This window comes from Mustela nigripes, chromosome X (assembly GCF_022355385.1).
Source record: "Mustela nigripes isolate SB6536 chromosome X, MUSNIG.SB6536, whole genome shotgun sequence".
NCBI lineage: Eukaryota > Metazoa > Chordata > Mammalia > Carnivora > Mustelidae > Mustela > Mustela nigripes.
This window is the reverse complement of record NC_081575.1, coordinates 114,287,333-114,299,672: the sequence shown is the minus strand read 5'-3', so window position 1 is coordinate 114,299,672 and position 12,340 is coordinate 114,287,333. Positions and strand designations below refer to the sequence as shown.

The 12,340-nt window shown below is 48.6% G+C and overlaps 1 protein-coding gene across 2 annotated transcripts in view; it reads right to left on the bottom strand.

The window, feature by feature from the left end:
• GPM6B (glycoprotein M6B) overlaps positions 1–12,022 on the bottom strand; it is a 47,471-nt gene extending 35,449 nt beyond the window's left edge. The window contains exons 1-2 of one of the 2 annotated variants that reach the window (XM_059386312.1): positions 11,614–12,022; positions 3,438–3,557 (exon numbers count right to left, since the gene is read on the bottom strand). In XM_059386312.1, coding sequence (XP_059242295.1) covers positions 3,438–3,557; positions 11,614–11,674 — 181 coding nt within the window. In that variant the 5' untranslated portion in view covers positions 11,675–12,022. The remainder of the gene's footprint in view (positions 1–3,437; positions 3,558–11,613) is intronic. The other variant, XM_059386313.1, reaches the window with a different exon arrangement.
• Positions 12,023–12,340: the final 318 nt, after the last annotated feature.

Sequence of the window (12,340 nt, the reverse complement as noted above, 5' to 3'; positions counted from 1 at the left end):
GAAAACCCCCCAAACCCTCAAAATGTCATCGCGGGGGCCTGGGCTGTGATTCACTTGCCCTGCGTCCACGATGAACCCCGGTTTAAGCCAAAACGCATGAGGGGTACAGGCTGGAGATGTGAGGGGGCTCATCTTCCTGGGTCACACCAGGGCAGCTCCCCAGAACTCAGCCGTGACCATGGGTGAGAGGGCATCTGCGCGTGCGCTCCTTGGGTTTCTGGAATGATCTACGGCCCTCTCAAACTGAGCACCAGAACAATTCGGATTTGGGAAACAGGCAGAGAGGGGACTGGTGACTGGAGAAGGGGATGGTTTTGCTGCCGCTAAGTTCTCAGACTGGATGCTGAGCCGCGGCGGGCCGGCGCGTGAAGGGTCTGCCTTGGGGCATTTGCTCCGAGCCTAGAGGAAGTACCAGCATCTGGCGAGTCACTGGGGTAGAGTAAGGAACGCCACGAGGGATATTTGAGAGTCTCTCCTAAGCTTGCACCAGCGGTCCCCTCGCCCTCTCCTGGCCACAAGGAGACAGACCTTTCCTGCTAGTGCAACCCCTCCCCCACCACCCTTCACCAAGACTTTAAACCAAGGTCCCCCAGGAGGCCTGGCCTCAGACAAGCAGAAGAGAGAATCCAAGGTCACTGTCCTTCAAACTAACCAGGACTCAGGGCCTCGATGACCGGCCTCTCCACAGACAGACGGGGAGGAGTGAAGCCCCGGGGCCGTCCTCAGCCTTTGCAAAGAGAAAGAGACTTCTAGATCTTTAGAGGATAAAAAAATCGCTTCTTCAATTCCTTTCCAGTTCTTCCTTCTTACTACTTGGGCCTTCCTCTAAGCTAGTGCTTCTCAACTTTAACGCATGTTGTTGGAAGCATCTGGAAATCCTGCTGAGACGCGAGCTGTGAGCCAGCAGGTTTGGGTTGGGGCCCAAGACTCTGCATTTGTCACAGGTTCCAGGTGAGGCCGGTCCGCAGATCGCACTCGGAGCAGAGGATCCCGCCTCCGGGGCCTCCACTCAAAAGCCTGGACCACACCGTCTACACCAGCCTCAAGCGGCCCCACTGGGAGAGCCAGTTGGGGCAGCAGGCAGAGGGGCTCGCTGCTGCCATGGCCGCATACAGGACGGGCACTTTCCTTTGGCAGAGATCAGCTCTGGAAAACTCTCCCCCACCCCATGGAAAGAAACTGAGAACTCAGGAGTTGGGGGGGAGGGGGACACACACCAGAGCCATATGGAATTCTCTATTTTTTCCCTCACACCATCTGGTTTGGGATCTAAGTACAGAATGGCAACTGCGTTGATGTAAGAGCCAACAAACTCTCCAAGCGACTGGGAAGGCGCTCACTCGGTTGGGTCGGGTCCCCTCCCACCAGGGCCACGTGGCTGGGTCCAGCCACAAACCGTCCCCAGGGTGTGTGCCCAGGAGGCACGTGCGTTCCAGGGTCCGCAGTCAGTACAGACAAAAAGGTCAGACTATGTGCGCTTTGTAAAGGCCACGGCGGCATCTGGAAAGAGGTTCCAGGAAATCAGGTTTAGGGCTTTTGTTTTCTCGCCCTCAGACAAGAGCCTGCGTGCTTGTTCACAGAATTCTCACATGAAGTCTTACCAGAAACGGGATACTGTCAGACTTCTGTGTTTCTCTTCAGAGCGTTCCAGAATTCCAAAAGCTCTGAAAACGCAGGATGGGGGTTTTGGTGTGGCTCACCCGGCAGCAAAACCGGTTCAGATCTGAGATTACTTGGCGCTTTCTAGCAGTTTCTGGTAACTTGGAAGCCTTCCTGTCCTGGTACCAAATATCTCTCCCCCACTCCGGCAAACTGTGCATATCTAAAGGTCCTGGGGCCAGTGCGGGGGGCACTTTTTAAAAACAGCATGAGATACCCTTTACCTATACAATTCACCTGTGCCACGTGTGCAGTTCAATGGCTCTGAGTTGTGTGAACATCACCGCAATGCAGCTTTTAAACCTTCCCATCACTCCAAAAAGGATCCCTTGTAACCATTAGCAGTCACGACTCGACTCACACTCCCTTTCCTCCAGCCTTTGACAAACAGGAATCCATGTTCTGTCTCTGTGCATTTGTTAATTCTGGAAATATAATATAAATGGAATCAGACAATAGTTGGTCTTTTATGTCTGGCTTCTTTCACTTGGTGTAATGTTCTTGAGATTCACCCAAGTTATAAGACGCAGCAACATCTCTTTCTACTTTACTGCTGAATAGTATTGCACTATACGAATAGATCATGTCTAACAGCAGTTCTTCAATCAAGATTCCAGAACCCTCTCCATCCCTTCAAGGATCTGTGAGAACAGATGTCTATATCAATTCTCGCTCGCTGTTTCTAACTGGACCACACGCGCGCACGCACACACACTGCTGGTGCCTGACGGCCGTAGGTCAAAACACAAAATGCGTAATTCGAGATGTAGAAATCCGAAATCAGACTTCATGTTAATTAACCCGAAGCCACAATATGGGTTTTGAAGGAAAAAGTTGTATTAAACTGATGATAGGTGTTAGACTTTGGAACTCAATGCATGCCTTGCACTGTACCTCGGGGTTGCTCTTTCTTGAATTGTAGATTCTACACGATCATTTCTGACCGATTCCTGAAAAAGTATGCAGTGCACCCATTTGGGAGAAGGAACACTAAGGAACACTAAGGAACACCATCCCCTTCTATCCACATTTGAAATAACTTGAAGTCCTCTGACTTTTCGCTAACTGAGCCGGGTCCTAAGATAGGTGCAGACTTTGGCAAGGGGGAGAGTGAGCATTCTCCCCGCTTCTGGGCCCCCACGTCTCACTCCAACCTAGAACCATGCGGTCCTGGGAGCTCAGTGTTCCTTGCGAGCGAGGAACCTGGAAACCAGACCCACCAGACCTACCTGATGGGATCGAGTACAGTTATCCGATCCTCATGTCATGGGCTTGGATTTTTCCTTCTCAAAGACAATGATGTTCAAACAGAGTGCTGCAAAGCAGTGGGGCCGGGAGCCACCTGGGGACACTCCCGGTCCTCTTGGAGCCAAGGCTCCTGGAGCGCCCTGGCCCCGTTCTCGGTGTTGTGGAGGAGGACACACGTGACACCCACCGCCGCCCCCCCTCCCCGCTACTGGTTCAGACATTCGCAATTTCGGAGTTACCCCCAAGCTTTAAGTCATTGCACACTGCTCCCTTTGAGAAGAGGAGGTGAGGGCAAGGAAAGGGGAAGGAGGGAGAAGAAAGAGGCCAAAGATGGGGTGGAATGGAGAGGAGGAGAGAAAAACAAAAGATGATTAAAAAAATCGTCACGGGCCAATTCCACCCGCACCCCTGCGAACAAATTAATGCATCAAACAAAACATAAAATAGCACCACACTGAAAGAGCCATTACAAATAATATTAAAGGTAACAGTTGACTTGCTATTCGAACTTGGCCCGAGGCTGTATTTACCTGGACTGCTCAAGGGGCTAGCCCTGTCCCCCAGGGTCGGCACGGGACGGTACTGGTGGTTCTTTGAGCCTGGGTACATCCAGTGGTACCTGCCAATTTCCATTTCAGCTCTGCTGTTCACTGCCAATTTCAGGTGGCAAAGAGTCAGTGTCTCTATCTCCAGCAAAGGTTCTACATCAGCATTTACTCTCTTACCATACAGTTAAAGGAAACGACGAGTTTAAAAAACACGAGACTGAAATGCAACCTTTCCGTACCAGCTGATCACCGAGGCAGGAAGCATCGAGAACGCTGCAGTCTCCTCCGTTCTTGACGTTGACAAAACTCACCCAAACCGCCTTTTCCTTCCTTTTTGTCACCAGGATGTCCCCCCGCCTCCACCCCGCCCCTCAGAACACTCACTTTGGGCAGACGCTATTTAGGGTGGAAATCTGGCTTCTCCCAAGACTGCTGGTCTTTCTGGTTGTTTCCCTTTTGGACCAACAGAGCGTCATAATCACGGCCTCCGTGGTGGGGCCTGGCTGCAGCCTTGAAAACCTGGCCAGTGAGCCCATGACTTGCTGAATCTTGGACCAAACTCCTGTCCTCCCACTGACACCTGCAGGATTTTCTGTCAGCTCATCTTAAGCTCAGTACTTCGGAGTCCAGAATGTTCTGGATTAAATCCTGTTCCGATGACCTCCCAGTGTTTTAGAGAAAATGGGCTGCCGGTCTTGGGCTCCAACCCCTGCTTCCTCACACACATGGTGACGAGTGGCCTTCTGGGAACTTGGGTCCCTGTGGCATAAGAGGACTCTCTTTCCCACTTCTTAAGGGACTGGAGAGAAAGCTACGGATCTGCCCGTGTCCCCGACCCAGAAAAGGCTGCTCATAACTATGAGTGCAGCCACAGTCTTAAAATCCCTAAAAGCTCAGAAGGTCAAGGATGGCCAGTTCACGTAAGCCAATCACACAGAACCTCACAAGGGGTTTGGGGGCACAAATATTTAAGGTGAAAAAAAGATTCTGATGTTGACAGCGACATCAGCAGGAGGTCAGAACGCTCCACAGGGCCCCAGAGCCAGCAGCCACAGACAAAGCAAATGTGTGACCAGGGGCACAGAGCACCTCGCAAAGCCTTCACAGAACCCCCTTGGAAGTGTGTGCGGGCTCCGAAAGCTCTGGAGTTCTCTCCCACTGGCGAGTGGGGGCTTTTCTGGGTGCTATTTCAGGGAAAGCCTTGAATGGCTTCCACCAAAACTCTTAAAGGACATGTAAAGACGTTTAAAGATGTTCAAAAGGGGTTAAAAAATAAATAAATAGATAAATAAAAGGATGCTAGAGCAAGGTCAGACCTGCGCAAGGACCTGCTCACTGCTTTCTGGTGGTCAGCCCGCGTTTACGGAACGCTGGTGAGACGCCAGGCGCCACGCCAAGCACGCTGCACCTGTTCCCTCCATCATCCAAGGTCACGATGTCTGCCCCCACTGTCCTCTGACATCGGGGCTCTGAGGAGTCTACCTTTCCAGATGGAGGGAGCAAGGGCAAGAAGATCGCCCACCCCCTGATCATGCAGCTAGGGGAGGAGGAGCCCGGGGCCACGCCTGGGCCATGTGACAACAGAGGACAGGCCTCGAGACCACCAGGCCGGCCCCCTGTGGCGGGCGCAGCTGCTCCAAGTCCCTGTTCTTTCGCAGAGGCAGCGGTCCGCCCGACAAGAGATTCTCTGAGGTCAGTGTGGAGGTGAGCTGTGCTTCTGTGCCTCCCCAAGAAAGGACACAGGTCCCAAGCGCCTGGTGTTACCTCAGGGTTCTGGAAGGGACTTAACTCTCAAGTTGCCCTGGGTGTAGAGCTCCGCATCCCTGCCCAGGAGATGCTCTCTTGGATGTGGGTTGGGCTACGTTGTCTGAGAGCAATGACGCCCAGTCTTCACTTGAGCACTTTCGATCTGGAAATCTGTCATTGTCCTCTAAATACCATTTTTCTCGCCATGCCCAACGCACAGCAGGTGCCCCATCAAATGTCTGCTGGGGCAGTATCTGGTTGAAGGCCAGGCAGCACCCCGGGACCCTGTGGACCAAGACACGGACCTCCAGGTCCCCCACCACACTGACCTCACCCAGGCCAGGCCATGCGTCTCTGCACGGACACAGCCATTCACTGTTCTTCTCTCCTCATGCATGGGGAAGTCTCCAGACAGTCAGGCAATCAGGCACAGGCTGCTAGGCAAGGACAATAAAGAACCAGGGGCTGCCCAAAGCTTCTAGGTTTTCTGACCAAAACATGGTGGCCATGCCAGACATGCTTAGTTCCGCGTAAATAGTGCCTCTCCAGCAGATGTGGCAATGGGTCAGCAAGTGGGTGGCTGTTTTCCAGTCCTTCTGGGAAGGCTTTTGACAACAGTAAATTTTTCCCCGTGAAAGAAAAGAAAATCCTGTCTATTTCCCATTTTGGAACCAAATCTTGGGAGACGTTAAATATAAGACTAATTCTAAAATTTCAAAGAGCACGGTATACGTTTCGTTTAAAAAAGGCCAGGGTCCCAACGTTTATGAGGGAGTCACAGGATTGCAAGGAGAAGCCTTGGCTCGAATGGTCTGTTAAAACAGTGTCGATGTGTCGATGCTGGGCAGCTGGCAAGAAATGGGAAAACGTCCGCACACAGCCAGGAAGGTCCCTGCTGAGGCCCTACCGAGGGAGGACGGCTAATATTCCCGCCAGGAGCGGAAGCCAGGAATGGGCAGGAGACCTCCCACCTCCCAAGTCGGTGACATCTGAGCTACTACGGACAGCTGGGGCTGAGGGGAGCCATGGTGGCTAATGGTGATGGTCACAACCAGCGGCGGTCATCACCAAAGGTGGGTATGAAGCAGACAATGGGGAATTGAGGAAAACAAAACGATGCCTTCTACCTTTTCTTTCCCCATTTACTTAGAGAGTGTGATGTATTTCTGTGACAAGGCTGGAATAACTGAACTGCGGGCCGGTCTACTTTCTGGCATCTACGAAATTATCACTGGAGCCAACATAGCGTCAAAGACTGAGCTTCCTTCGAGAGACCACACTCCCTAGGCAAGGTCTTCGAAAGCTGGACCTATCGTCCTTCATTCGTGGGTACTATTTCAAATATTAAAGGAAAGCCCTAACACCACCACGAGAAATGGCAGAGGTCAGCCAACGATGGCCACCTGTTTTTGTCAATAAAGTTTTATCGGCACTCGGCCACATTTATTGGTTCATATAGTATCCACGGCTGTATCACGCTACAGCTGTAGATCTGAGTAGTTACAACAGAGACTGTGTGGCCTACAAAACCTAAAATACTTATTCCCTGGCCTTTCATGGATGAAGTGTGCTGACCCTGGCTATGGAACGTGGCTGGTAAGGCTTGGATATAGAAAGAAGTCAACGCCAGTTGGCCTCCAAGACAGGAAGTTAGTTGATTTTCTCTTTTTCACACGTGTCTGGAAGAGACAGGTCCCTGGGCAGGCTGAGGAGGAAAGTTCTCCCCTCTGCTACTGTCGTCCTGCTATGGAATCCGCCACTGAGATGGCAAAATTATGGTTAAAACCAAGATCCTACTATACGTAATGGTCCCTAAGATGAGTGAAGGGCCCCTGTACTCCTGTGCAGCATGCTGGGAAGAGAGAGGACGGGTGATGTCCCAAAGGAGAGTATTATTAAATGAACGAATGAATGAACAACCAGGCACATTTGTGCTGCTGACACTGGAGCCTCCCTTTCTTACAAGCGAGTGTGTGTCGCTACAGCCATCCCTATTCCTGGCCGGCCATCTCACAGGGCTGGACATTCGGTCCCAAGGAGAAAAAAGCAAGAACGTGTCTCTGGAACAATCTCATCCATCACCAAGTCCCAGTGAGGGGAAATTTACATCATGGGGACGCTCACTGGCTGTTTCACACGTTCTCTGATACATCAAGGCTCCCAAGTCATGCCATCAAGATGATTTACCCTAAATCTACTTGTAGTTTCAAGTCATAGAAAAACGCGATTCCTAACAGGACAATCGGAACTTGAGGTTTCCACCCAATTTCAAGCAAGGCAAATCTAAATTTCCAGAAAGGGGTTGGAATTCTTCATCTCCTGAAATAGCAAGGCCAAGCCTTACAAAATATGCTAATGGAAGCAACTGTATAAAAGTAGGAGATGCGCCAAATGGCTCATTGAGATCTTCACCACGCTTAACTTTCTAAAAAAATAAAGTAAAATAAAATAAGGTAAAAGCAAGCTGTCTCATACCTACCACATACGTCCGGCACCATCTGGCCTGCTAGGCCTTTCTCTACAGCCTAGTCCCCAGACACCCTCTCTTCAAATGTCCTCCTTGGCAGATCCTTCGAGGGAAAAACTACATCTAAAACTTTCTATGTACAGAACTCACATAATCAAGTTAGAAATGGTCAATAAAAGATCTCAAAATCAAATCACGTCTACATCACCAGGAAGGGCACGACACATTAAATGTGTCCCTCGGGGTTTTTAGCTCACAGGCCATATATTCTAGAAGAGCTTTCTTCCTAAAAAAAAAAGAAGACTGGGCCCAGAGTGCACACATTTAAACTGCAACAAACAAAACCCAACCTAAACACATAAGACATGACATTTGCTCCAAAAATTTAAATGAATGTGTCCGTTTCTCTACCCAAGTCAACAATCTGAATTCGTTTCTTACGCTGCTTACATCCAAGAGTTTATTTCCAATTACACATTATTTCCCATTTGCTACATTGTTCTTCCTTTTTGGTTTGATGCCTGGAACTCTCAAAATTTTATCAGTGGTAATTCCAGGCACTTTAACTACCTCGACTCTAATGGTTCCAGTAGATTCCAATTCCCTACATGTAATAAAAACAATTTGCATCACAGATTTTTTTTCCCGCACAGCACAGCAATTGAATCAATTGTTTTTCTACCCCTTGACTGAGCATTCCCAGCACTGCGAGATGCACTGGTTTTCACAAATGAATGGACATCAAGTAATCCTCCACAGAAATAAATAGAAATCTCTTGATTGGTGAGGCCCATGATCTGGTTCTTTGATTTTGTCCTATTCAGTCCTTCCACTAACCTCACTTCAGTGAAACTCTTTATTCAGTCCTCACGCTTCAATGGGATGTGTCCCATGTAAAAACCGTTATTTGTAATAACCTGGCATTTCTTACAGCCATCTGAGAAGACCAGCTTGCTTTCCCTAAACATTTCTGAATATCTCCTGAATACTTCTGGGGGAATTTTGACCATCTAAGTAGTGTTCTGTGACAAGAGCCATGAGGCAGTTTCAAACATACACACACACACACACAAACACACATACATTTTTAAAGGATTTGGATTATGTTTTTTATTGAAATAGGAACAAAGTCCTCCCAATTTAAAGAAATAGCTCTCTTTGTCCGGCTGAAGGAAGTGAGGCCAACTAACGAAGTTGAGGTCAATTTATAAAGTTAAGTTTAATTTCTATTCTTAATCATAATCCAAATAATCCTCCAAAGAAGTAATGATCCAAAGCTAGAATTCTCACTGGGCAATAAGACCCCAGTATTTAAGAGGCAGGTATAGCCCTTAGCACCAACTACTAAAAACAAATGCGAAAGGAGGAGTAGAGAGGGGGGAAAAATAGATGTGCGTGAAAAACTGTGTGGGAAGTGACAAAATGTACAGGATTAGATTTCGGAAATTAAATCCCTTGCTGAAAGGCTTAAAAGAAAAACACAAAAAACCCAGATCCACCGGCTCAAGAATTATATAATGCCTTCTCCAATTATGTCAAAATTTTCAATGTACATTTCAAAGAAACCAACATTTATCTTGTAGATTTCAAATGAAATCAGAGTGACAGGCAGGCAGAAACATTTGTGACTGTCACTTCATGCCTGTGTGTGTGCGTGCGTGTGTATGTGTGTGTGCCCAGAATGACAATGGGCGAGCAAACTGGGAAATGACAAAGATGATACTTGTCTGGGTTTTTGACTTGGGTGCAGCTGGCATGTGAACTTGTTCGTCTAAATTAAGATGAGCAGATAAGCCGTCCTCCAGATCGGCATAAGTGGTCCCGCAGTGACCACAGCCCCCGTGGTGGCAGCGGACACACATGCCCAGGCCCGTGTGCTTACTCACGCCTGAATTCTACATGTGACGGCAGCTTGTGCTCACCTGCCATTTCCAAATGACCTCCACAGCTAGTGTTTATCCATGTTGGCAATTTTTAAAGTTCCGCCAGGCATTGTCTCTTGCTTCTGATTTTGTCTCTGAAACCGTGGCTAACTAGCTAACGAGGTTTTGCCTATAGACGGTCGATGCCGGTAGTACAGCCTGTAGATATGGTGTTAAATAGTATTTAATTTCTGTAAAATAACAGCCGTCCGTAACTAAATGAGGATGAGCTATGCAGTTGTGCAGTAAGGATTTTATCCTGGTTTCATGCCCCTTGCTTGCTTTTGGAGAGGAAAACAAAAAAGGTATGGTTTTGCAGAGACCAAGATGGTTTTATTAATGGTTTTTCAATGGTTACTTTGATTTATTAATATGGCAAGTACCATATTAATAAAAAAGTGGGCACTACATGAAATCATCTGTTTTAGGAAAACATCGCTGTGAACCGTGAGAGGCTAGTACGTTATTAGGCCCTTGCAAAGTTCATCTCTCATCATCACGGAAATCAATCGTTACTTTTATCTCCATTCCTCAGCTTCATAAATACTCCCCAGAGCTTCTCTTATTGCTCTTTGGCCACTCATATAAATTAAAAATACATACATACGAGAAAAGGCCAAGTTTCTGTTTTGTTTCATTGTGGGGGGGAGGTAGGTTTCATGCAGGGATTGAATTTAACTGCCAATTTTAAAATTACAATACTTAATGGCACTGAAATACACACTTCAAAATGGTTACAATGGCAAACTTCATGCTATGCAGATGTCATCAGACTCTGAAATTTAATTAGTTGAAAAAATGAAATAATGAAATTGCGCTGCTTACAAAACGATGTTATTAAAGTACCATGTACGGGAGAAATTCTGCATAAACACAAGCAGCTTTCTACCCAAGCCTGCTGTTAGGCTCAAGCATATGAAATTGCCGTGTTTGTAGGTGTAAAATGGTTGGCTATTTCAGACAGCTGAACCAACATCTTCCTAAGTCAAACTGAGTTGTGCTCCCGCCCTGCAAAATCACTATTGTTTTGTGCCTGTCGGTCGATCTCAGGGCCGTGGGAAATAACCTTGGCATGAAGGCTGGTGATATTAGAGCCATTGCAGGTGTAGTACGCATTCCTGCGCCTTAGGAGAGTCTGTAACTTTGCCTGCGGGAGACAGGTGAGAGGCATCTCACCGCATTGTAATTTAACAGTGGCTGAGCGCATTCTACGGGCTACCACGCTTGAGATCAGTTTTTATCTAGGAAAAAAACAGATGAATTTTAACTTCTACTTTCTGTCATTTTTTTTTACTGCAAAACACTTACTTCTCTAAAAAGGCCATTCCCTATGTCAGCATTGTGATAAGATTCCCCTGTAGGGACAGGACCTTTACCAATTCTCCTCCTCCAAATCTCCAAGTCATAAACGGCAGGGGACCCCCCCCCCCCTCCATCAGCACCAGGGCCACAGAGCTGATGTCCCCTCTCTGAAGCTCCCACTGTAAATGGTTATCACATGTCACAGTCAGGACCCGGTGCATGGAAAGAACTATCATACTCAATAAGAAAACTAGAAAATGTCCAAAATCACTACGGCATTAGCGGAACCAAAGCCATTTAGTTTGCCCCCTTCCCCCCGCCCATTTCTTCCCCAGCATTAGCAGAAAACAACGCATTCCATGCCCCTGGAATATAACATGCAGAACGGTGGAACCTAAGTTATACCTCATTATATTAATGGAAAAAAAAAAAAAAAAACACACCCAAAAGACCGTTTCCCCAGTTCAGCTACCCAAGGTGACAAACTGCGGACATCCTGGGAAATCCCACACTAGGTAAGAAGATCTGGAACAGGACTGGGCTGAAGGAAGGCTGCTCTATTAATTTAACATCAGCCTACAGGCAAAAACCACCCTGAAAGCAAGACCATGCCAGAGGGATTGTTTCAGAGCTATTTTCCAAGAGACACAAAACCGGGCTACCCCTTTGAAAGCACCCCAGTGAAAAGCTGGAAACAGGCTATTGTCAGAGCGCTGGGTACCTTTTCTCTCTTGGCTTTGTTCAGTATTTTCCTCGGCTGCAGTTTCCATGGCTGGCTTCATACCATCCACCAAAAATGCTTTTCCCCGCTCCCCCAACACACACTTTTCCCCTCCTCTTCCTTTTCTTTTGGGCTCCCCTCCGTCTCTTATTTACACCGCGTGATTGAGAGGTTCTGTTCTTCCCTACAGTAGATTACAGTCCCTTCCAAGATGCAAAAGGCTCGGCAGCGTCCGTTTCCCCTCTGCCTACTGGTCCACAAAGACGGCTGCCAAGGAGCCGGCAGCCGCACGTCAGCGAGGATCCCAGTTAGAACGCGGCCATCCTGCGCCCAGTGCCACTGCGGCTCCCCGGGGGACGGCCGCGCCCCCCGCCCGCCTGCCCGCGCCGCCGCTCGCTCCCGGCCAACTGCACCCACTGAATGCTAATCAGCTCTCCCAGGGAGGAACAGATTTGTGACATCAGAGGACGGGATGTGGAGGAGAAGGGGAGGGAGGGGGGGAGAGAGCGCGTGCGAGCCCCCTCCCACCACGTGACTCAGCTGGTCGGCTGTCTCTTCCCGCTGCAGAATGCCCGGCTTCCATCCCTGCAAACTCCTTCCTCATTGGGGGACCCCCTCGTGGGGCATCACAGGCTGCTCAAGTTCATTGACCCCACCCCAGCAGAATACAGTCAGAGGACCAGCCCAGGGTCTCTGTTGCATTCGCTTTCTTTAGTATTTGTCTTTC